Genomic DNA, 26,443 nt, shown 5'->3' with positions numbered 1-26,443 from the left:
TGAGCATATCATCTTATGTCACGATTAACAATGAAAAACCTACTAATTATAAGATGAGTACTGAATCAAACATTTTAAAAAATCCTATTTATAAATGCTAAACATATTCACAGGTACAATTTTTCTGACATTCACAACATGTTTTAACCTCTAGAAAAATAATAAGTAAGACACATATTACACCTAATATCAAAATATGTGACCATTTACAATAAAACAGTACTCACAGGTTTTGGTCCCTCATTCTTAGGTTTCCTGGGCTCAATGACCTTGGTCCCTGGGTACTGTATCTGACCATCCCAGGACAGAGGGGGTGGACCAAGCTGCTGTGTGGTGACCAGGGCATCTTGAGCTTCAGCCATAAGATTTCTAAATGATTCAAATGTGTTTCTCATTAGGGCAGGACACCTTACAGTATAGTGATGTTATATAACCATTCAATTTGTCTAAGAGATACTGCTGCAAGGAATACATTTTAAACTTAAACTTTACTTATAATTATTTTCTTAAATTCACCATTATTTCATCATGAAATCTATTCTTAATATAGTATCGATATCTTTTTGTTTAAATCACCAAACAATGGAAAAAAACAGAATTTAAAATAATAATAATAATAATAAATGCACAATTACTTTTTCTCATCCATTTGTACTTTATTTTTGGAAATCTTTAAGTTGTAGGAGAGTATTTCTCCATTCCTTCCAACTCTTATTTTCTCCCCTTTCTTGAGCTGCATTGCCACCCTGTTGCCTGTGTCTCCCTCTATATTGTAGTAATCGTCTTTTTTCTTCATAGCTAAAAAGAAATAAAAGACACAATAATCCATTTCTTATACAACTCCATGTACTAAGAATATGTACTACTAGTATAAAGTTTACATAATGCATATTTGTGTGCATTTTCAAAAACATATTTAATAAACATAAATTAATCATAGTGATGATTGTTTAACCCCACCCACCCAAGCTTCTAAACTCAAAATTTTTTAATAAAGGTAAATGAAGATTTTTAAAATGACTGTCACCTAAAATATAAATGACTTTTAATTCAAAAGTTTAATACAAAAATTTCATCTTCAAATTTCATTTCTAGTGGTAGGTAATCATGGCTGTGTAGGGGGTGGGGGGGGGGGGGAGGGGAGAGTGTTGCTTGTATATAGCCGCATATCAAAATATGCCTGTCTCACCTGTAAATGCGTCTACCACACCAGAGGACGTGACATCATCTGTAGCTCCTCCCCCAAATGTCAGCCACTGGGATGGTGGTTCTAAACGTGCACTAGCATCACCACGTGCGTATACCCCACCTGCCAAACTATGCTTCTCAGGTAAAAACTGTTCATGAATCTGGCTGGTTTTCTTCTTGTAGCTTTTTGTTTTTTCTAAAAGTTCTGGGTCAACTTTTATTGTCATATAAGGCTCAGATAAACTTTTTTGTTTGTGGGAATGCAACCCTGAAATAATGATTAATTTTTTCCTTAAATTTTCATTCAGTGAAAATAGGTCAAGGTTTCAAAAAGTTAATTCAGTAATAATATCAAAATGTATTACTAAGAAATCTATCAAATAAAAAATGTTTTTACTAGTATTATTACTGATTAGTTTTTAGTTAGAATTAGAACATCTAATCAACTGGGTTCAAATTTGCTTATTCACATTCCTTTGATATTATACTTCATCTCTTATCTTATTTCCTTTGATATACCCTTTTTATAAAACAGATGCGTGATTATCACTACTGGCAATTGAGTAAACATTTGAGGGCCCTTAATAATGGTAAATAAATGTTAGATTTGTTGGATGTACAATACTATTCCTGATTTAGAAGTGGAACTACAAAATACTAGCACTCTTCTCAATTGCAATCAACATATAATATAAATATCACGTGTGAAAGCTCCACCTCTTTACATGACCAAACAATACAGGTATTTCAGCTGTAAGTAATAAGGTGCTTAGGGACAATAAGGTTCTGAAATGGTTTTCAATAACAAACCATCAAAAAACACTGTTGTTCTCAAATCAGATATACATGTACATTTGATTATGTAAAGTAGCAAGCAATTCATGATGGACACTTGGGGTGTGATTGAGAGTATAAACATTTCTTTATGTAATAATATTCTTGCATAAATTTCACAATCGTCTACTCTTATCTAAAATTAACCATAAGATATAAGATAGTCAAGTCCAGTGCTTTTTAACTTCCAACCATGCAAACTAAGAAACTTGACTGATTTCACTCTATGACACATGATTCTTTCTGCACAAAATCATGTGTACATTTATGGATAGTTTTTAAAAAAATCCTTTTGAAGTTTTCTAGAAAAATCAAATATTGACACATACATGTACTAGCATTTCAAGTTTAATAACAAATTTTTATTTGAATTACAACTGTCACACTGGTATCTACATATATCTCTCTGAGTTACACCTAACTTCATTTTTTATTTGGAATCTCATTAATCAAAATGTCAGTTTTTGAAGACCTTTTTTAATAAATAAAAGATTAAAATCTTGAAACTCACAACCAACCCTTTCTCTTCCTAAGTTCCAAGATTTTAATTGCCAAAATATTGTAGTCCCTGCTAATCTGACATGAAAAAGATGCCCTTGTCTTTTCTCAACATGACTATGAAAAAGCACTGGGGAAATAAAATTATTTCTTGATACTAGTATGTTCTTCTTACCTGTGGTGTGCGGCCTCTTTGCTCCTAACCCAGATTTCAGCTTCTGCGATTTATCTGGCGATGAAGCAGGGCGGAGTGCAGGGCCTGTAAACAACAGGTTCAAAGCCATCTATACTGAATAACAATCAGTTCAAACTTAATTAACACTTGTTATCCAGAGTTTCACAACATCTGGTCTGTCATATATACTGTGGCGGTTCTAGTTGCACAGGTTATATACAACAAACTTACTTATTGAAAGTAAACCACAGAACTATTGTATGGAAGAAAAGAAGTGTTGGGGAAACCGTGAAAAGAGTTCAGATGTTATGAGAGTCCGAACAATGGGATTTATTGTGGAGGTTTGCTACTGTTCTGATGAATGCACACAAAAGTTTCAAACAAACTGTAGCGGTTTTGTAATGCCTGTCCCCACAAGAAAACCAGAAATTATCCGAATTCTTTGAAGCAAATAATGCAAAGTAGAATTAAAATCTTTATCATCAAAACAAATATCATACAAAGGTACAATAGATAAACACATGTATACAAAAACAATTCTACTAATCCAACCTTTTCTTTTCTTGAGTTTAAGGGGTCAAACTTTACAACTATCAAAACATAATAATTAAAAAAATTACAATCATATATGCTATCAGGATAAATCACTCCTGAAGCAATCCCTTGTAAAATTGTAATTTTCTCTATTTACCAAATTCAAAATAAAGATATATTCTATCTGAACTTAGGTGCAGATGAAAATCAAATATATTCAAGTAAGTGAAAGCCGCTGCGCTTTTCTCTCAACTTTGGAACAAATTGACTAATAAATGATGAGCAATAATATTTCACAAGCTATGCATTTCATTTACTAAATAAAACGTTTTAAAAAGCCATTAGAAATGTTGGCAGAATTTGGGGGTGGACTCCAGATGAAAATTTCAACTATATTTGTTAAGAGCCTTAAACCAGCAAACAAATTAATGTTCTCCAGTAAACATTTACCAGGTGTGCAAAATGTTACTTACTATAAGAAACCGATTAAATTCATCTGTTTTTAACAAGCTTCTGAACCATGGAAAACATGTTAAGAACTGATTTCTTATTAATACTTAAGGAATCGAGTTACTTGCCGACACAGCAAAAACAAATACTTCACCAACATAAAAACAACACATTCCAAGTGAAATGTCACTTTTTGTGCTGATTTAAAAAAAAAAGAAAGAAATAGTTAGACCAGCAACTAGAAACAGCAAACCTCTAAAAATGCTTCTCAGTTTCAAAAAAGAAGCTTCTAAGCTACTTGCATAATTCTCCTTACCTTTGTTAATAAACAATCATTCAAATTCACCAACGAAACTGGCAGTATTTCACACAACATCTACAACAGTTTTACTGTGGTCTCCTTCCGAAAATGATTTAAGAGCACATGAGAAACAAATCATACTGTACTTCTGCTGGACATATGCATATATACAAGAAATGTAAGTAATTTGAAATACTTAAACACGACCGTTGTCATAACCTTCCTTTATTACATACATGACATACTGCTTATGGACCTTTATTCATAAACACACTATCTGAACAGTTGACTTATATTAAAAACAAATAATCAAACATAGCAAGCGTGCGGTTTTGACCATCCATTATAACCCAAAGTTACTGGCAGCGTTTTCGGACACTGAGTTTCTTTTCATTAAAACAAATCTTCAGAGGAAATATCATATTTCTCAATCATATAAAGAATCATGCTTGGATAATATTCTATTTAAAGTAAACATAACATTAAGCAACTGAATAGAGAAGGTCAAAAGAGGTAGCAACAATGGTGGATAGGACCAAGCATCACTTAAATTGTTCAATTTTCACGTAGCTAAACAGCTGTTTTAAAACAGAAAAGAAACCAAGAAATATCAATTACTGCACTGATAATTACGACCATATCAATTTGTGACAAAGTTCTGAAAAGAGAAAATTCATTTTAACATCAAAGTATTGGTCGTATTCTTATGTGGTCATTCTATATTCAACTACATGTACAGGTCAAATATGCCCTCCAGCAATATTTATGTTGCCCAAAGCAATGACCACCACTTGTAAATTAAACAAGCATGATTTTCAATCATTAGAAAAACAACATAACTGTAGACTTGAAGAGCACATCAAAACTATGAATAAAATGTAAATAAGACTGAATTTATATCTTACAGTAAGTACTATTCAAAATATCATTTTCAGTGCACCTTTATACTGTATATTGAAAGTTTATACCTGTAGAAGATCCTAGCAACTTCAGTCTACTGTTATTATGTTAAGTCTTTAAGATCACAGCAGCAAATCTTCACAGTTACAGAAAAGTTATTTTATTTATCTTTAAAAAGTTATATAAATTGCTGTAAATGATCATGGCTCATGGTGTAAAAATCTTTTTAGTCTCTTTAAAAATGATTTACTTATTTGTCACCACTATATCTCTTCACTACTTACCTAATTTTAACTTTCACCCTGACCAAACCAAAAATTCAATTAAGTTGTAAAACTCTTTTCATTCCCTTAATTTTTTATTTTACTTTTTGGATCATTTATAAAAAAAGGAGTTTACCTGTTCCAGATATATGTAAATTTGCACTGCCCCCTTCTTCTTCATGAAATTCTCCCTGCCTCGAATTTCGATGTTTTCCTGGTGGAGCAGAAGCTGCAGATCTGCATCAAAAAAAAAAAAAAAAAAGGAAAACCATAAGTCTTACATAAAAAAGTCTTTCATTATTTTCCTATTAAAGTACAACATAAAACAAAGTTAACAACTAGTTTTTTTGCTTAAACAATTAAAATAAGTCTCTTCATCCCAATTAAAACTTTACACCAACACACTGCCAAAAAATACTTAATATTTCTACAATTTCTGCAAATGGTCGTACCACAACACAAACAGTAACCCCAGTAACTTACTTCTCCACAAAAACCTTCAGCCAAAGGCCAACAAAGGTGTAATGTCAAAAATATAAAACTCATTCTAATATAAACTTACAAATCAAGCAAACATTTTTAACACTTCCCAAAATATGCAAATAATCCATATAAATCAACGCTTTTGTGAACATGTAAGGACAAAGCAAAGTGCACAAAATGAAGAGGTAAACATTATTTTTAAAGCCATTGTTCAGAAATGTTTGCTTAACAAACTGATATTATAATGGTTCAAGCAACAGTTTTACAATCAATTTCAAAACCAGAGCATGCACCATGCAAACATAAAATGTATTGGCAAACATTTGAACTCTATGATATTTTCAAATTCACCACCTGACTCTGTATTGACGGTCCAGAAGCCGACTGATAAAACAATGGAATTGTTAAAAAACCTAAAAATTTTGGTTCAAGTTTTGGGTTTTTAAGACAAAGATAAATAGGGAGTGGGAGGTGTAAGGCACTGTTTTTACTAAGAATCTTCACAGTTGCTTTGAAATTCTTAAAACAGCCAAACTTTACTGAAACCCGACCCTCAAATGGTGAGAGACTCTAAACCACTTTATCATCTGTAAAAACTTTCTTTTTAAATGACAGGTGTATACAACATCTCTGCTAAAATTTATCTCTTTGGGTGCATTCAGATTCACATATCACACCAGCTGGATTGGGCCAACTCTACAGGGGATTCTTCATAAAGTGCAATCAGTGGAATCAGCTTAATCAGCACACAGTAGTTATTTACCTCCAGCTGCTCGAAGACTGTTAGACAATTAAGCAGATTCCACTGATTGCACTTTAGCAAAAATACCCTGCAAAGTTGGGACAACCAAGCTAGTACACTGAATGTGGCCTTTGTTTCTGAAACTTAAGGATTAGTACTGTAAAACAAAGGGTTTGCTTTTGATTGTACTGGATGTTCCCCAGTGCTGGCATTTCTTGTGCATGTACAGAAACAGTAAATGCATTAGTTGTGATTGAACACAATGCACTGTGCCAAGGTGTTCTTTGTAACATGGAAATGTGTTGTATTTTATAAAAGTATACAATCAGGGCGTCTGTGATAAAAATTATATGAAGGACTGTGCATTTTGAAATTTTGGCATACGTACAATACTGGTATATCTTTTCAGCATGATGTTTCAAAAACAAAGACTATTTCAGTGATATTATTCTGACAATTGTTTCTAACAAAACTACATGCATTTATTAAAACACAGGAATATCTAGTATTTTATCAATTTCAATTCTAATAAATTTAAAACAACACTTCACAGCTTCATAGAAATATGTTGTATTTTCAGGTAAATATTTCAATTATCTGAATTTTCAACTTTCTTATGTTATTATACAATAGCTGCTGTAATAATTGTTGTTGAAATATGTTGATTTCAAGATATTTGTATACTATGATAATTTCTTTAATGGGAAATCTTTTTACCTTTTGTATGCATTATGTATCAGTTTTTCTTGTTCATCCAGTATCTCCAGTGTAGACCTAGGCCTGTAGGTATCGTAAGTACGTGAACCAGCCACATCCAGTTCTACAGTATCATATGACAGCACAGGCTGAAGGGGACTTATCTTGTATTTGCTCTCCAAATCACCCAAAGGTCTTTTCTGAAACCGAATATTACACTGATACAAAGCACTTAATGTAACACTTTGTCAAAACAACTTACCAGTATTATAATGATTATTTTAAAAACTCAGCTATTCTTAACTTCAAAGCACAAAAATATATCATTTTTTTAAACTTTAAATTATGAAAAAATTACAGAAAACATTCTCATTTATAAGAAGTTGAGTAACATTTTCCTCAGGGACTGTTGGTTCTATATTTCTAAAATTCATATTATCCATGTTTAATTCCTCAGTTCCCTTCTCCATTAATCAGTGATCCAACTTTGACTAGTAAATACATCATAATACAGTTCAAATGAGAAGCACACTTACTTTGTGATATTTTCTGAAGACTCTCCTGGCATGGTCATCAGACCCCTCTATCATGGCAATATGTCTCTGGGCCATGTCTGGTTAGTTATTGGTTAAAAGACCTAAAATATATACATAACAAAAAACAACTCCTGATAAAATTTCCCATGAAATTTTCACATTAAAAAAATTTTTTTATCACAGCTGAAAAAAATTATATGTGTGACTATGTTGTTTACTTAAATTATATGCAAAGTACACGGATCATTTATGCTTTCACAAAATTTTTGTTTTCTACAAAATACAAATGTAAACTTTGACTTACCTTTGATATGGTAAAAACATTAACAGTTGGAAAGAATTTCTCTTTAGGATGCATGTTTAGACATCCTAGAAAGTTGCTTTGGCTTGCATACCCTGTAGGAGAAATGGAAAAAAGTGTCACTTTTTTCTACTAAATAAATAACCAAAAGATACATGTATGATGTATGTATAGTCAGTCGGGGTATCACTGCTTTTAGCTTATTTTTTCTTATGAATGTTAACATATATCTCATTTTCTTATATGCACTAGACAATTGCATTCTAATTGGATAAATATATTAAAAGAAAAATTCTACAGTAAAAAATTACGACTTCTTCAGACCAGCAAGTAGGAAGTGAAATTTCACTCAAGACTTGCTATATGTGACTGAAATGTCTCACAGTCCTGAGATTTAATTATCCCAAAAACTAGACCAGTCCTTTTGTTGTATTTATGTTTGTTGTTTTGACACTGTTTACACGGAAAACAAGTATTGCCTTGTTGTATTTACAAAGGTAGTGCCTGTTTACATAGTCTACCTTTTATACTATACTTTATCATTGGTTTATATTCGCTTATGATCAGAACTGCTTCTCTCCCATGCCTTTGTACTACAGTTATCAATATTAAGCCCATTCCACAATATTTCTCCTCCTTAACATTTTCTTGTTTCCAGAGCAAACCTATCGGGTATTTCACCCATTCACATCCTAAGAAAGGGAAAAATGACATTGCCCTTTTTATCAAAAAGTCTATTAAACAACAATGTTGGTGAGAAAAGATATGCCTGGGCAGAATTATTTGGGAAGGATACTTGAGGAGAATGGAGAAAATGCTCTAAATGCACTAAACACCCTTCTCCTGAGGAATTATGAATTTGCTGAAGCTAAACCCATATATTATATGAATAAAGGAAATGTTCTTTAATACTCATCAATTCTGTTGCATACATGTAATTCAGCACACAGTCAGATAATAATATATTTCTAAGAACATTCTTATTTCATAATTCAAACTTTAAACACCACAAGCTTGGATTTCAAACTCTGCAGGCCCGTAGCCAGAAATTTCAAAAGGGGGGTTATTTTTCTGAAAAAGTGGACCTTTTAACATGAAACTTTCATGTACCTTAATTAAATTTCACCCAGAGGGGACCTTTTCCCTGCATAAAGGGGGGTTCTTTTGAACCCCCCGAATCCCCCCCTGGCTACGGGCCTGCTCTGCCAGTAATTCTTGAAAAGTAATGTTTAATACACTTTTCCAAATATGAAGGTACTGCCCAGTTGACTATGTGCTCACTGTGGTGTCCTTAATTTTTTTGCTGTTTTTATGCATGTATAAAAAATTGAAATTAAATTATGATAATCTGACAAAAGTCCATTTAAATATGCATTTTAAGTTGAATTTTTGTGACAAAACCCGTCTTAATGCCACCACATAGTTTGAAATAATACAACTTATAATACAAATACCAAAGGACATCATTTCATATTTGCAGAAAAATGGAAATCCACATTTGCTTCACATGTAACTTTAAAATATACTGTTTCTATTGCCAAGGCTAAGTACTATTGGCCTTCTGTAATTATGTATTTAAAGTTACATGTAACTGTTCAGCTTACTAATGCCAAATAATTATTCTTTACATTATTGATTGAAAAGTGACATCCTGTACTCACATCCATTTACACATGAAACTCATCATTGAATCCAATCAAAATATTTGTGCTTTAGGCAAACTCTCAAGAGATCCAAATGTGTTCAGCTTTTGTGTGTGGCCACACAGACCTGAAGCATGTAAACCCACCATATTTCCTGTCACCATGCTTGAGAAACATAAACATTGTGAAAACATGGCAAAAATTGATTTTTTTTAAATTACGGATCAATAAATTATATGTTACAAAAAGTGCACAAAGAGATAAAAGCCAATACCATATAAGTAAACAAGCCACTGTTTATTCAAAAAAGTTTTTAGTCATTATTCTAGTAATCATCTGTAATGGTGAAGAGTTAACTGTCATTCATCATTGCTACATTTTGCCACTACCCTACTGCTCATATAGGTACTGTACTGTACGATGACAACTAACACTCTGTGGCACATCACTAAGTATGCCATCAACTTCTGTTAATGCGTATCCTTCTTTGTACTTTCACTTGAGAATTATTAATAACGTAATATGTAGGCACGTTACGCACTACACGTGGTAATCAGTTTTACTGTACTGCTAGTGCTAGCCGAGTGCTAGCTAGTAATATCATTAAGAGTGAGGAAGATACTGACACAGTGCGTATTATGTTTCTGCGTGAACTATACATTATCTTCTCACAAGTAAAGTACCGATCTATTATTCAGTAATGGGTATTCACACATTACTCCACTCTATATGTCAGTTCAAGCTTTAGAACCCATTTATCATAACATTATTTTGATAGATTACTCGAGTTTAAGTCAGCGCACGTACGTTGCTTTCATTTAGTAACACTTCATAGAGTACATTAAATTTAAAACCTGGGACTTTTCACATTTCAAAATTTCACTTACTTTCAATTAGGACTGGTGTTTTACTCCGTTGACATATTTATCGTAAAGAAACTAGATAATTAAAAGACAGCAGCAGTGCTCCATTTAATGCGGTTGGTAACAACAACCTCGTTTTGAAAATTGAACGACATCCAGTACCCACCAACGAGCAAGCCAAAAATAGAATTTTGACACATATTTGTAAGTTGTAGATGGAGGAAGAGTTTTCCCGGGGGAAACGAGCAATTTTAAGGTCAAAGGTAACTTAATGTGCTAGTGAAACAGTTTGCTATTAAGCCTGCAGTGGCGGAAGTATCTTCCTTGCCAAGTCGCTTCCCGTCAACGGCAGAAATATGGCATCGAACATCATGTGCTTTGTGTTTTGTTTTCAGAGAAGGCTTGGAAGATGGCCACCCCTGGGCCAGAGGGGGCCGATGTAGGTGATCCATCTTCAACAGACAGCGTTGTTACCAGCGCAGAAAACGGCCACGCACAGAGCAAAGAAAATCTGCAAGGTCCATACTGGAAAGTGAGGTTAAAACCAGTGAAACATACAAAGATCAAAGTAGAGGGTGATAGCTGTGGTAACGTGGTTTCGACAGGAAGCAGTAAGGAAGATACACTGGACATGGAAGGCAGCCAGAGACCCCGGCGTTATTCTGACGGAGATCGTGCTGGTGCTCGTGATCAAACGCACACAGAAGGAGACGGGGAGCACCAGGAGCATATGGAGAGGTGCGTATCTATATGACCTAAATAAACCATGTTTTGGCGGGAATGATATTATTAGAATGCTGATGTCACCTTGTAGATAAAGTTTCTGTATCACCAGTATCAGTCAGTGTTTGAGCTACAATCCATATCAGATTATATTGAAAATGTAAGTATGTAAATAAGCAAACCTTATGCATTTCATCAGTGGCAAGTACAACAAACCTGTTTATTAATAAATTTATATATTTTATTATACTTTTAAATCAGAATTGTTTCAACTTAGTTAAGACTTTTATAAACTAAGAATGCATTCTAATTAAATTTTATTAAATTTAAAATTTAAAATCTGTTTAAGATGTGTGAATACAATAAAAATGTCTGCCCCTCACCTGTAATTCTGAAGCGTTTACTTACGAATAAGGATTTTATTGCCCTCTGGCAATTGCCAGTAAAACTCCTCACCCTGGATGATCAGATAAAGCAGCAGCATTGTTTTCTAAGCCTTATTAATGCAGTCTCATGTTCTGGTATTGTTCATTCTGTACCTTTTGCCTCCCTCTGGCATGTAATTTTAAAACTTTTTTACATGTAATTTTGTTCCAAGTTCTGGTGCCAAAACTGACAGTTATTTGATTGATTGATCTTTTCTGTAATACTGTTGTTGATTCAAGCAAGCAACAGAGTGACATATTCATATCTAGTCTTATAGATTGTCATTTACCCAATGCAATTTCCCCAATCTTGGCGATAGTTAGGTTCAGACAAATGTGATAATCAATATTTATGCAATTTCATAGATCTGCAGGATTTACTGTCAGTTAGCTACTCAGTTTTGGTGAAAGTTAAGAAGTATAAAACAAGTTAATCTTTGCAAACAACGGTACAGGAGGTTGCATTTTAATAATTGACCCTTGTGTCACATTTTGGTATCCATTATGTCTTTCTGAGATTGAGAATTGATGTTGTGATACTGGTAACACTTTGTCTCGTATGTGTCATGTGTAAAGTGAGTCCAATGAAGAGGTAGTATGGGTGAAGAGATTGGATTAAATTTGTCAAATTGTCAAGTATTTTTATATTTGAACAGTTAAAAAACTATGAGTTTAAATGTGCTTGGACAATTGAAGAAATATTGCCTATAAAGAGCACTATACATAGCTATAGGGCACTCAAAAATGAAATGTTACTCATCTTCTCTCCTTCCAAAATGATGGTGACTGTGTTGCATTGACTTGTTGAGATATAACAGTTAACATTCATCAAATTATTGAGACGTTGACACAATTTTACTTCATACTTTTGGCAGTGTATTTTTCCATCTCTTTCTTCAGTTAGTAAGAGTGCATCTGAGCCAGCAAACAACACATGTTACCAACTTCGTGCATTAACAAAATATAAACTTGCCCGTCAAAAATTGATGGCCACATTTCTCAAAGGATTGAACTAATTGCATTCCAGTATTGATGGACTGTGGGTTAGATCTGATTTTAAAGCTCTCGGGCTTAAAGGCAACGATGTCCATGATATCTCAGAGGACAGAAAGATCCACCACAAAAAAATGACCCTTAAAGCAGTGAATTTAACTGCATACATGTGAGTGGCCCATCTTAATTTGGTGTTGTGCCCAGGATTGTGTATACCGAGTTATACTGTAATGTCTGTATATTCTAAGCAAAAGCACAGTGAAATAGGGAGAGGTGATAGACTTAAGTTGATGCTGTTTTTACTTGTGGGATTTGGCTTTGGTGCCTTAAAAAAGATCAATGCCATTTTCTAGCTGTAGATTTGGATTATATTTATCTTGAAGAACGCATCTGCAGGATTAGAAATTCAAGCTTTCTTTCATTAACTTTATCTGACCAGGCATCTATAAAGTTCTATATGGACATGGTGACAAGCTACTAGAATTTGATAGGTTTCCAGGCAGGGTATTTGTATGCCCCTTACTACTACTGTAGGATAAAATTATGCCCTTGCAGTAATATGTACAAGTACCCTTGGAGTTAAAGATATTAATGTAACACCAGTGCCATGGGAAAGAAACCAACACTAAAAAACACACATCCTGTTCCTGATAGGAAAAATTCACTTTATTTCTAACCATAGAAAATAAAACCTTGATTATGACCCATATGTTTACACAGTGGGCTGTTTAAAATTCTGTCCACTGTTTAAGTACATGTGTATTGTGTCCATGGTGCAATACAAGTGATCATTTCCTGACTTTAGGCCTTTATATAATTTTAAGGAAATTAACCTCAGATACCCTGATGTAGTTTTCAATGTAGTTCTGACTACTAGTAATGTAAGCTAGGTTGATTCTTAATCTGTTAAATATTAAAGTGTTGGAGTGCTGTGCACTGGGCATGTGACTTGTTTTTCTCATGTAAATTTAAACATGTTTGAACAAAAGCTTTAGTATGCTGAAATGAAGTGTTAATATCCTAAGGGTCAAGAGTAACATATAGAGTGATTTCTTTATGAACAGTCATGTATTGTCCTAAATTCCAACTGCAGGTAAATGGATTTAACTGAACTCCCCTCTTTTTGCTGTTTCTAGTTATATGAGGAATGTCTGTTGATTATTATACTTAAAAATATTTTTCCTATTTATTTTACACCTTACTTGTATAGATGCTACAGACAGTAAGAGCACACGTGAATTCAAAACATTTTGCAAATGATTCAAATTTTAGAATTAAATTGAATGAACAAACTATCATTGCTTATCTGTCACACTTTCATTTTCTACTTCCATTTTGGCCATGTTTCTCTGAATGAAGAATTCTTATATCATACAATACTTTACTTAATGTCTCAATTAACTTAAATCTTTTATCATAGGCCAGCATTTGATGGTAAACGCTTCCAGAGAGATGACCGGCTGGAAGAACAAAAGATTCGTGAGCGCCTCAAGGCCATGCCCATGTGGAAGAAGGAGTTGGTGGACAGGAAGAAAACTGGACCACTGGTGAGGAGACACCTTCACTAGCCTCTCAAATCTCTCAGTGTTTATTTTTTAGTTTTCTCCTATCATTGACTTTGGCTTCTTTTAAATTATCTGTATTATCAGAAATGAGATTTTTCTAATTTTTTGGCAGCCAAAAATATCATTTTTGAGATTGATGCATGATATGCACACCATATTTTCAGCCTTTCATTTTTCATCCCTGATTATCTCTGTATTAGGAATAAGAATTACTATTGATAGCTAATTGCATTGTAATTCTCTCATTTATTTTTTGTTAGGTTGCCAAAGCAAGTGTCATGGCGTCCAACAATTCAGCCTTTACTACAACGGCAGCAACAGTAGGTGTATTTATGAAAAAGATTTTAATATTTCAAGAAAATATCGTAGGTTAAAAATTATTAAATAAATATAAATGAAGCCTAGGTTAAATCATTTGTGAGAAAAGTAGCATGATGGTCAGAGTTAAAGAGAAATGAATTTAATATTTAAAGCCATCATTCACACATTTCATGGAAAATAAGGCACAAAAGATACACATAGGAATCTGGGTGGTTCTGAACTGTTAGATCAGAAATATGTCGGAAGCATTCCCAGATTTTTTTAGACATCTTAATTTGCCTTGAAAGGGTCACAGAAGTTCATCTCAGAAACTAGATTAACCTGGTAAAGTTAAATTAGTGTGCTGTGGGAGAAGGTTGAAGGGCAGAGTGTGAATGCTTCTTGTTTGGTCTGCAACCCTAGATGATATTATCATGGTAGCTATAGGTCAGAAAAGGTGGTTTCTTCTCAGGTGGGGCTATTGGCTTCAGATGCAGGTTTTTTTCTTTTCTTTTTTTCTCTTCCTTTTACACCAGGAAATTGTTTGGAGATTGGAAAGAGCAGAAGCACTGTATCAAATTGGATTTAGTTTTATCAAAACAGAGCTGGTGTCAAGTGCTCTCCTCTTTTCGATTTTTTAAAAATCTAAAACATTTACCGTTGATTGAATTCTGGCTTACATTGTGGATTTGCTTATATCCTCATTAGTCAACACATTAAACTGTTCATATTTCCCCAGGCAGTACATTACTGTGCTTTCATCTGAAATTATCTGGCAGTTGCTGCTGCATGCAGTAGCATTTAGAGTGAATGTGGACTGCAAGAGCCTCCTATTGATTTTAGCATCCTTTCTCTAAATATTGCATTTAATGAAAGAGGTTGAAGAAAGATGAACTTATTTCAGCATAAAAAACACCCATTTAATCGTTAAATTGTCCATATTTACCATGGAAATTATCAGAAGAGTGAACTGTCAAATTGAAAAAAAAAACAAAAACAAAAAACAATTAGTTTTAAACAAATGAGTAGGTGACTGTGAGGTCTTTGAAACGTAATATATAAATTACCGTGACTACAGTCCAAAACTAACTATTTCACTAGACTAAAATGGCATCATGGTCATAAAGTTCCAAGCCAACCTGTTGAATATAGAAGGACATCTGGGAAATGCAAGCTTATTGCTTAATTATAATTAGTTATTATAAGTTGGATTTTTGGCAGTTTTGCATTTGAACTTTAGGGTCCGTTCATGAAGGTTGTTATTATAAGTAAGTGAACAAATGCAACTTTATAAAAATTACAGTACTTATAAGTGATACAGATGCAACTTTATTTATTTTTTTACAACCTTGTAAGTCCAGTATAAGAATAAACAAAAATACCATGTTATATGTGTATGCACACCCACGCACTCACTGATGATCTTTGGAAACTTCTTGTTAAGCTAAATTGCACCAACCTCTTCTTTGCAATTACTGACTATTGATTTCAGCATTTTTCTCTGCTTTCTAGAATAGTACGAAAGATGCTCCTGCTAATTCCAAAGGCAGCAGCATCCCCTTGCCTGCCCAGTCTGAGTCTGCCTTCACCAGGCAAGTGGTCAACAGCAAACAAGGCTCACCTGGCGTCCCCAGGAAACGGGTGTCACCTAGTAATTCGGTATGTTTGTTTATTGATCAACACTTGGAATTTTTTAATCAAGTTAATTGAGATGTATCAATCAAAAAATTTTGACTTGTGTAAGATTTTTAATTGTGGTGTGTGCATATTTGAAACTTATTCTGTTTGTTATATGACATTTTTAGAAAGTATATTTATCCTTTGTTTGGCATTTGTAAGCTTTATTGAATAAATTACTTTGTGAGCTATTTGTTTTATTTCCATGTCAGAAGAAGGTGGTTAATTAAAATGCTTACTGAGTTTTTTAGTCTCAAATCCTTATTTTAATAAGTTAAAACAGTTTTCTCTCTCTTTATGTATTCAGTTTAAGTCCAGTGGAGGGAGACGTACCCCCTCCCCCCATAGTGTGATAGAGGGTCTGAGTCAAGAGGGTATGCGTAAGAGGGTAGAGAGGGTGAGAAAAGCCAGGTTGTACCTTCTGCAACAGACGGGTCCAAACTCATTCCTCATTGGTGGAGACTCTCCAGAACATAAATTCAGGGTTATTATTGGGACACAGGTAATCAATTGTCTTTCTTTTAGACACTATTTTGAAATGATCAAATTTTTATTAACTTTAGCCCAAACAAAATTGGTCAGATGGATTATCAGCATACTGAACTATTGTTTAACAAAGGGAGTTTCAAATTTTGATGGCCACTTGTAAGATGTTGACAAAATATCTGTTCAAATTTGATTGGTCAAATATTGCTGAGTTAAACTATGTCTATATTTGGTAAAGAAAAATGGTTGAGATTTTAAATTTTGATGTCAGATTGTCGTTTCAGAGCTGAAGTGCTCTTATCATTTTTATGTACTATTTCTAAGGTCTGTGCCTCTAGTTATTTTTGTTATGTTTTTATTTCATATTAAAGACTTGCAGTTGTGGCAAGGGCCCACATTGCCTTCATTTGCTGTTTGTAATGCTGAGAGTATTCCAAGTGGGTGAGAATGACCCCTGTCTCTGGAGGCGGGAACTGAAGAATTATGAGGTTGGTTTGAAATACAAGCTGTTTTATTAAGTGAATGGAATACTGCTGTAGTTTATTGAAGATGAAGAAATTGTAACAAGGAAACTGCTGTGTCAAAACTTACTTGATTAGTAAGATCAGTTGACTGTTGTGAATGTAGCAACAAGTTAGATAAGTACGTTATTATTTTCCACATTGAAAGTTGTCTATTTTGTAAATTATCTTTAAAAAAAACAGTGAAGAAAAAAATGGAATTCATTAATTTTCAGTCAAAACACCTTGTATAATACAGAAGAATTTGCTCCACTGTTTTTATATGTCTGCATGTTTTCTCTTAAGCTATACATCATTTTTATGTTCAAAGGTGGAGACACTGTTCAGGGCCTATCTTGACAGAAGAAATCAGCGCATGAAGCAGACAACTCCTAAAAATGAAGAAAAGAAGGGACAGGAAGCTGGTGGAGACTCTACTTCCCCTGATACATCCTCCACTGACAGTGAATCAAGGTATGCTTGTGACAAATGATATATAACACTTTCCTGAATATCATAAGTTCTTGTTTGAAATGGACTGCTGTGTTTTATGAAAAATTACAATGGGAGGAGGGCGAGAGATTTTGCAAATCGTAATGACATATTGTTGGGTTAAAACCAAGAGTTTGTATGTATTTGATTAAATGTTTAAGAATTTTTTACAAGAACATTGAAAGTGCATGTTATTTGCTCAAAAAGAATTTAATGCACAAGTAGAAAAATTTTGTGAGTTTGAAATGGCAAAATGAAAATATAACCTTCCAAAATATTTTCATGCTCTGTGAAATAGTTTCCATACTACATGGTTAACCAAGATCTTCATTAAGGAATTAGCAATAATACCATCATTACACAATATACAATGAAAAGCCAATTTATATGTTGTATTAGCACCAAGGACATTGAAGAAACCTGTCCAATCTGTCTGCTGGAGATGTGTGAGGGGGAGAGTATTGTGGAGTGTGAGAAGGGATGCCACAACAAATTACATCACCACTGCATTTCTATCTGTGAGCATTTTCATATGAGTAATTCAGTGAGGTTAAGCTTTACTTTTAAAAGGATTATTGAGCTGAGATTATTATTTGGCTTGACATCTGAAATACTGATTTGGTGGAAAGTGTTTTCTTTAGGTGTAAGAAATAATATTTTGAACAAAGGTTTTGGTTAATTAATATGAATTTTCATATGACATTGCATGGGGTATAAAGGACATTAAATACATCTAAGCAGTTTAGTATTATTGAGAAATTATCAAAATATAATTTCCTCCAGGGTTTAACTTGTGTCAAAAACAAAAGGAACCCCTGATGTGTCCACTGTGTAGAGCCAAATGGAAAGTGTCCCCAGAGGAGGGTGTCACAGTGCCATCTGGTAGCCCTGCCGTCAGCCTGCCCCACCCACCCCCACCTGCTCAACCCCATGAAGAGGTTGTATTACCCCATGCAGATCCTTTGCCTCAGGAACACAGGGACATGGCAGCTCCTTGGATAGAGGTAGTGATGTCAAAACTCATAAACTTATGCAATATAATAAGCATAAAAGAGTACTATAAAAAGGAATTGCCATTTTCATCATCAAATATCAGTACCAATTTATAGCATGATGTATGGTCTTTAAATGAGAAACAAGGTTTTGTATGTCTTGTGCTTTTTGGCAATGGGTAAGAAAAGAAATGCTTCCAAATACAGTAGTTTGATTAGGTCTATATGTATTTTCAAACTATATGAAATATCAGAACTTGTAACCAAACATATCAAATGTTGCTGTTGCTTTTTCAGATTTTAGGTGAGGACCTCATCTCTTGCCTCTTCTCAAAGAACTGGACAGTGCGGGAGACAGGTCTGAGAAGGGTTTCTCAGGAAGCGGTGGCCGTATTCCTGCCAGCGTCTGGGGAGGGCCGCACTGGGGCCAGGGTGTCCTCAGACAGACACGAGGCCAAAACACAGATGCTATCTACCTGCTTCAGCATCCTGGCACTAATGTGTGGAGACCCTGTGTATAGAGTGTTTGTGGCTGCATTGGTAGGTGTATTTGGCAGTAGGTAAAGTCAGCTAAGAGATTGAAGATTTTTTGTTTGGGTCTGAGGGGGGCCAAAGTTTAAGTATGCTTGACTTGACTTCGTCCCTCATGTCTTTATTGAAATATTTATTGATAAGAAACTGAAGGGGGGAGGTGTCTGCTCTGCCAAATGTCACAGATTTGTCTTAAAGACCTCTTTTTTAGTTTTTGAGAATTTACATGGGGTTGAACTGATATATTTTTGAAAAGTTTCATAAGCTTATGGCCAACAAGAAAAATAAGATTTAAACAGGAAAATATTTGAAAGCTTCAGTTCTGATTGATAAAACCTTTTCAGTGTGAAAGAATACAGAAGGTGTTAAATAATGTTTTTTTTTTATACCTACACCTTTGCCTCTTACAAAATACCTTGTTTATTACAGAAAACTTTGAGAACAGTGCTGGCATATGTACCCTGCCGAGATGACACTCAGAGGAAAGAGCTGCAGGATTTGTTGGTCCCTGTGCTGAATACAATACTGATTAAATGTGCAGATGGGAACAGGTGACTTTATTATGACAAATCTTTTAATTTTGCATTAATTTTTGCCTCTGAATTAAATTTTCTTAGAAACTTACTGAAAGTTTAATTAAGGGGGGCATAAAATAATAAAGGTTTTTATGATGGAGCATAGGATTTGCCTATTTTCAGGAAACTGACAGAAAGGTTTTAAAAGTTTAAACTGTCTGTCACAATTTTCTTTCTATTTTTCGTTTTTTCAGACGCACAAGCTTGCTGTCCATCTCTACCATAGTAGAACTGGGCAAAGGGCAATCTGGGGAGCTTGCCATTGGAAGAGAGATATTCAATTCAGGTAGTAGATCAGGTCCAATCTTAGTGTATGTCTTAACAGTCATATCTTGAATGTCTTTAAAATGCAGTTGTTTTGTCCTTGATTCATGTACTTGGAGTAGGGATGGAGGCAATCCTGATTACAGTTACACAGAAAGAAGGTGTTATAACTCTATCTAAATACCTTCATCCAAAACTTTTGTTTATCACACATTTTCTATCATTTTCTATCATATATATATTCAATTCCAGGTCAGGGTGGTATTGGAGGCGTGTCATTCATTCTGACATGTATGTTGGAGGAGTATACACTGGAGGAGGTACAGTGGCAGTGGTTGTTGGGACGCCTGTGTGCCTTGGACCGTCTCATGGAGGAATTCCCCCTAGAGTTCACAGTGGAGGCTGCCAGAGGAGAGCACATCTCCGACCACCCGAGACTCCATGCTGTTCTGAACTTCGTCTTCAAAGCCTTGAAACACAGTCACCAGAGGATAGCCAAGCTTGCCAGGAGGACGTTCATATTTGCAGTCAGACCCACGGCCCACATTCCAGGAATTTTCTCCGAAGTCAAGGAAATGTTGAACCATTTAGACTCCAGCTTGCACATTCGGATGCTGCGGCATCTGGCTCATATTTTCACAGAACCTGCATTGCTAGTGCCTTACCATAATATCACATATCAGAATGGCCCAGTGGTTGATTTTGAGATCCCTGGGGATATGGGAGAAGGCTCTGATACCCCAAGGTCTCTCTCCCCTGATATGCCTCTCCCATCAAGTCAGGGTTCCAGTCCAATGCCCCAGACTCCTACAGAGGATGGAGACTGTAATGATGGCATTGGTGAGGATAACAGAAGACTTGATAACATGACTCCCAATAATAATGAGTTGGGTTCTGATTTACAGAATAACAATGTGCCAAATGACAATGATGTTGAGGAGCAAACTCACCAAGATGAATTCTTAGGGGAAAACGGACTTGAGGCTTCAGTACAACCAGATGAAGCAGCTGCAGGTTCAAAGAGTGCAATTGCACAGGACAATCATGTTGATGGTGATACAAAGAAGTTGGAAGAAACCACAGACAAAAGTAATGTGAATGGAGAATTGCCTGGTAATGCAGAGAACCATGTTTCTGGTACAAAAACTGCCAAAGATGCCAACAGGAATCTTAAGCAAACAAATCCAGTCCTATTGACTCCACCCAACACTCCATTGCAGCAATCACTGGACAAGGAGGAGGTATCTCTTTCTGCAAAGAAGGTTCCACAATCAGAGTCTACCTCGTCACCTTTGGCTGGGGCTCAGCCAAAAGATTGGGGAGATATTACAACAAAGCAACTGGAATGTGACTGTATAGAGCCCCCACAGCCACATGGGGTCCACATGCATCATAAATCACAGGGTAATATGGACCAAGAGGAGATACAGCCTTCACTGCCATCTTGTGGTGAAAATGCACATCACAAAGCACAGGGATATGGAAACTGTGATGACAGACAGGACGAGGCACAGGCAGCACCACTGAACTGTAACTGTCTTATAAAACCTTGTCCCTGTGAGGATAAATTTCGGTTGCCACAGGAGCCATGTTCACCCAAGAAAACTTACTTGTGTTCTGCTTGCAGAAGGTATTCCATTTTATCAACAGAGGACTCCACTGAGTTGACACTGTCTCCAGCAGGACTGGATGAGAAGCCGGTGTCTTTCAAGACTGAAGTGGCGTCCTCGCCCAGGGTGTCGCCGGACGCAAGCCAGGATGATGGTTTGTGATGTTCACATTGTTACTCTTATTGTTTTCCCTTAGAAATTTTGACGGATGTGGAATGAAATTTTAGCAATTATTTATTGTTTTATAAATTCTTTTTAATTTAATGCATTTGTTGTACATTCATTCCTTCATTCCTTCATTCATGATTTGTTCTATCAGTCTAGACCTGAGGGTACCCAGGTATTAGCATAGCACTACTGCATATTATGCATACTTTTGTATTACAAGTATTACTCCTCTTGTTAAATCTTGCTAATTATTACTGTCCAGGTGCCTCGTCTGATCCCTGTTACTGTAAGGAGGAGGTGGAGATCGAGGAGGCCCAGGCCCTGGCAGCTGCCATGGAGGCTTCCACTAAACAGGAAGATTTACCTATCATTCCACAGCTGGGCAGCAGGGAGAAAGACGAGATTACCATCCATATTCAGGATGAGGTGAGAGCAAATTAATGAAAGTTGTATGTATGTATTTATTTGGTGGTTTTGGTAGAAGAGAATATAGTGTGTTGGAGGAAAGAGTCCTTGAGTTTGATGATGGAACATCATATATTTTGTGTAAATAGACTAATAGGTAAAATATTTATATTATAACAATTGTTTTGCCTATCTAACTTATTCCAGAGAATTTTAAGGGTCCCAATGCATCAAACCAATATTTCAAATATTACAAAACTTTAATTTAAAGCATCGTGGTTTCAACATTTTGGAAACAGAGATGATAAAACAGACAACACACATTTCCATATTACAGGGAGGTGGAGAAAATGATGAGCCACAGCCCAAGGCCTACTTGGATGGCATACACTGGCAGCGTGGCCCTCTGATTGGCACTGGTGCCTACAGTACCTGCTATCAGGCCAGGGACGTCAAGACTGGGACCATTATGGCAGTAAAACAGGTCAGCCATTTGTGAATAACTTGAAATTGGGTCTTTTGGTAGATTTTGTGCGTTTTTGGTATTTCTGAGGGCATGAATTAGTCAAACTAATTACAAGCCCCATAAATATATGCAGTTCAGTATGACAAGTTAGAAATAGAAATCAGTCGTGATGATCCTTTCATATTTATCTATTTTTTTCAGTGAAAGGTGTTGCCCCATTCAAGTTTTTTTTGTTTTATGCAATTCTGAATTATTTTAATGCTCAGAAAAGGGCAATCTCTGGTTACTGGAAGGACTAGAATCTAACCATTTACTTCTTGATGTAAAAATGGAAAGTTATTGCAAGGTAAATGTTTTCTATTTATTTCCATTCCAGATCTCGTTCTGTAGAAACACAGCTGTAGAGCAAGCTCAGGTGGTGGAGGCAATAGAAGATGAGATTCGTATGATGGCCAAGCTGAACCATGTCAATGTAGTCAGAATACTTGGAGCCACCAGACAGGGTTGCCATTTTAACATGTTTGTGGAGTGGATGCCAGGTGAGCTATTAGCAAAGACGAGAACTTCTCTCCTTTTGGCAGGTTGATGGCCATAGAAAATCTCTGTATTTTGGGTGAAATTATTGAAAAAGTTTTGTCCCATCTCTAAATTATTTTATGCTTTATGCTAAATTATTCTGAATGTATGTGTTTTTAAAAATATGCTGAAAAATTTGAATAAACCAGAAATTGTGGTTCTGATGATTTTCCATTTTCTTCTTTTTGCATGGTTCTCCTTCAGAGGTGTTTTTTATGAATCTTTTTGTGCAGTGAGATGGATTTTATGAGATGTGAGAAGTCCAAAGCAGCAATGTGGCTATTTTTTCACAGTTTCCACTTCAACTATAAATTTTAAATGTATGTTTACTCACCAGGTGGTGCTGTGGCCTGTCTCCTGGCCACTTATGGACCATTCAGTGAGGTAGTGATCACCAGTTACACTCAGCAAGTGCTCAGGGGGCTGGCATACCTGCATGATAACCAGATATTACACAGGGACATGAAAGGTAGGGCAGCCAGCAGTATTTATAAGACCTGTTCGTACCTTTAATCATTGGCAGATTTTTTTTTTTTTTTTTTGGGGGGGGGGGGGGGGGATGTTTAAAGTTATTTTATTAAAACAACAATTTTCTTTGCAGATAGTCTTTCAATTTTTAAAATCTTACAAGTTATGTACCAAACAACTTGCTCTGGTTACCATTTTGGCTGTGGTTCCAGCACTGTCAACAGACAGTGATGGTAATATGACTGTGCATATGCATCATAAGTTGTTAAACACTTCAGGAGCCAACATCCTTGTGGACAGTACGGGAAAGCGTGTGAGGATAGCAGACTTTGGTGCCAGTGCCAGGCTGGCTACAAGGTCCACAGGAGCAGGAGAGTTCCAGGGACAGCTACTGGGCACCATTGCTTTCATGGCCCCAGAGGTAGGGTGTGAAACAAAAGTTGTGTTTGTACAGCCAGTAAAATTGATGTTGTGTGGATAATATTTTGTAAATTCATTAAGTTTCTGGGCACTGTTTTTGCCTTGGCCCAGTAGATTCCTAGTCTCTGATTGGCCAGAAGTCTTTTAGAAGTAGATTGGCCAGAAGTCTTTTAGAAGTAGGCCAGAAGTAGCATTAGAAGTGAAAAGGCTTGTGTTTACAGTTATAGTAAAGATGACGATGATTTTGGTAGTGGTATTTAGGACAGAAGTCTAACGTGGCTGATCCTCACCACCCTGGCATCAAAGAGGAGAAATATGGCAGTAAATGTGAGATAAACCAATTCTAATATATACACGTTACTCACCCTATGTATATAAATATTTCAGGTGTTACGTGGTGAAAGCTATGGCCGGAGCTGTGATGTCTGGAGTGTGGGCTGCTGCATGGTAGAAATGTGCACTGGCCAGCCACCCTGGGGATCCAAGGCTGTGTCCAATCACCTGGCTCTCATATTTAAGGTCAGTGATGTTGAATAGAATACTCCAACTTTACAATCCCATTAACAATTTCTGCAGTGAAACATTAAGTAATAAGAGTACTTTTATGCCAGTTATGTGCATGTATCCTGCAGTAACTGGGGAGAAACATTCAGCATTTCCATTATAGATTGAGGTTTATCCAAATCCAAATTCTTGACAAACCTCATTCTAACTGTGCCAGTCTTACTTTACTGCCACATGCAGAAGTCCTTTGGCATTGCATGTTTTATTCAACTTTGTATAATTAAAGTGCATTTATTCCTAGCTCCAAACCAAAGTTGGTATTTTGTATTGAATCTAGACTGGATAAAATTACCCAGCTGCTCTGGAGTAGGTTTGTCAATTAAACAAACATACAAACAATAAAATAACTGAAATTCAAATTAATGTTGTAAAAGGAGATAATTCAACCGTACCAAAATAGGTTTTTTGTTAAACTGTTATAATGACCTAAGCTGTTGATTTTATTTCAGATTGCAACATCGACAGAACCCCCACCCATTCCAGAAAACCTTTCGCCAGGAGTGCGAGATCTCATGCTACGCTGTCTTGAACAAAAATCAGAGGACAGACCATCGGCCAAAGAACTTTTGCAACATCCCCTTTTCATCCACTATCACAACTTCAAAAGTTCCGTTCCAAGGATGTAAAGCTTTCCAATTCAAATATGTAAACAGTCGGCTACATCATTCCATGAAACTAATTGCCTTTAATCAAATTTATGAGTATTTGTAGTCTGACAGATGAAGAAAATGAAATATTTTCATGACATGATTTTTTAAATTGTTCCTTTTTAATGGAACAGGTCACAAGAAAATATTTATAATTGTAATGATCATCTTGATGATGATAGAGTGAAAGTAATTTTTAAAACTTGTTGCACAAGGTATCTTATGGTATAATATGACTGCTGTGGTCAATTTTTGTTCCTTTTTTAAACATTTTTCCAAAAATTTAGAAGATTTTAGTAGTGATTAAGAAGTTTTAGTGATGTTATTACTATATATCCCATCAAAAAGAAATTTTTAATGTTAGAACTTACAAGTCACAAGAACATTGTTTTTTTCTTTTGGTTTTATTGACTATCATTTTGTATTGTATACTTTCTCTGTTGGAGACGGTTATATTGAACCAGTGGCATCAGGTAATATTATTACCTATTACTTAAATGTTTGATTGGCATCAGTCATTTTAACAGACATTTTGTTTGTACATTTAAGGATTATTGTCTGTTACCTTTTTCTTTTTTATTGAAGTCACAAAATAACATGAACTCTCTCCTCTTAAATTATTCAGATATTCTGCAGAAATATTGTTTTTAGTTGTACAGGTGTTGTTATAATAATTATAATGCTGGCGAGCTGTATGGATACATAACTTTTTCAAAAAAAGTGCCTTGTTTATTATTTGATATCTTTTAAATTTATTCAAGAGTTAAAGTGAAATCTGGTGCCAAAATTTACTGTCATTTACAAACTGTGTTCATCTGCATTCTTAATACAGAAAACAGAAAATACTTTGTAAGTAATGAGCTTTGAACATAAACCACAGTCTTGAGTTAAAGGAATTAAAATACATATTTAAGTTCTCTCATGTACAGGGTAGATGTGCCAGTAAGTCTATCGATAATTGTATACTGAACTATTCAACTTCATTTAGCATAATAAGCAAAATGAGCGAGAAACATACAGTATAAATTGCATTTAATTAAAATGATATTCAACCAGTCTGTATTATCAGAATATTTTTCTATGGTAGCTAGTTCAACTGAACCCTTATGTATGAAGTAAGATGTATAGTATGGCAATAAAAATAGGCCAAAGTTGGAACACAGGTCAAACACAATAAAATTATTAATTG

At 35.2% G+C, this 26,443-nt stretch overlaps 2 protein-coding genes across 5 annotated transcripts in view; one reads left to right on the top strand and one right to left on the bottom strand.

The window, feature by feature from the left end:
- Positions 1–10,543, bottom strand: part of LOC106177871 (uncharacterized) — a 13,772-nt gene extending 3,229 nt beyond the window's left edge. The window contains exons 1-10 of one of the 3 annotated variants that reach the window (XM_087006777.1): positions 10,432–10,543; positions 9,563–9,709; positions 7,905–7,996; positions 7,601–7,701; positions 7,086–7,264; positions 5,280–5,380; positions 2,696–2,779; positions 1,190–1,456; positions 636–798; positions 228–369 (exon numbers count right to left, since the gene is read on the bottom strand). In XM_087006777.1, the coding sequence (XP_086862903.1) occupies positions 228–369; positions 636–798; positions 1,190–1,456; positions 2,696–2,779; positions 5,280–5,380; positions 7,086–7,264; positions 7,601–7,675 (1,011 nt within the window). In that variant the 5' untranslated portion in view covers positions 7,676–7,701; positions 7,905–7,996; positions 9,563–9,709; positions 10,432–10,543. Of the gene's footprint in view, positions 1–227; positions 370–635; positions 799–1,189; positions 1,457–2,695; positions 2,780–5,279; positions 5,381–5,626; positions 5,698–7,085; positions 7,265–7,600; positions 7,702–7,904; positions 7,997–9,562; positions 9,710–10,431 lie in introns of those variants that run through there. The other 2 variants (XM_013560781.2, XM_087006780.1) reach the window with 2 other exon arrangements.
- LOC106177880 (mitogen-activated protein kinase kinase kinase 1) lies at positions 10,532–26,443 on the top strand. Of its 2 annotated transcripts, none has more exons than XM_087006736.1 (21): positions 10,532–10,670; positions 10,803–11,145; positions 13,969–14,095; positions 14,374–14,433; positions 15,926–16,072; positions 16,398–16,592; positions 16,948–17,064; positions 17,408–17,550; positions 17,968–18,086; positions 18,352–18,572; positions 18,858–19,100; positions 19,521–19,642; positions 19,861–19,952; positions 20,183–21,694; positions 21,971–22,134; positions 22,451–22,597; positions 22,956–23,118; positions 23,493–23,624; positions 23,902–24,044; positions 24,431–24,562; positions 25,057–26,443. In XM_087006736.1, the coding sequence occupies exons 2-21, from the start codon at positions 10,817–10,819 to the stop codon at positions 25,231–25,233; spliced, it is 4,485 nt and encodes a 1,494-aa protein (XP_086862862.1). In that variant the 5' UTR covers positions 10,532–10,670; positions 10,803–10,816; the 3' UTR covers positions 25,234–26,443. The 2 variants fall into 2 exon arrangements, with proteins under 2 accessions (XP_086862862.1, XP_086862867.1); XM_087006741.1 differs by having other exon boundaries at positions 10,558–10,611.

This window comes from Lingula anatina, chromosome 1 (genome assembly GCF_051362555.1).
Source record: "Lingula anatina isolate TDL-2025a chromosome 1, LinAna3.0, whole genome shotgun sequence".
NCBI classification, from domain to species: Eukaryota; Metazoa; Brachiopoda; class Lingulata; order Lingulida; family Lingulidae; genus Lingula; species Lingula anatina.
The sequence above is the reverse complement of the archived record's forward strand: the minus strand, read 5'-3'. Positions and strand labels throughout refer to the sequence as shown.

Excerpts from the sequence above, each read along its gene's own strand:
- LOC106177880 (XM_087006736.1), top strand. The coding sequence starts at position 10,817 with ATGGCCACCCCTGGGCCAGAGGGGGCCGATGTAGGTGATCCATCTTCA. Across the intron at positions 11,146-13,968 it reads CACCAGGAGCATATGGAGAG|GCCAGCATTTGATGGTAAAC; the intron begins GTGCGTATCTAT and ends CTTTTATCATAG. Across the intron at positions 18,573-18,857 it reads TGGCAGCTCCTTGGATAGAG|ATTTTAGGTGAGGACCTCAT; the intron begins GTAGTGATGTCA and ends TTGCTTTTTCAG.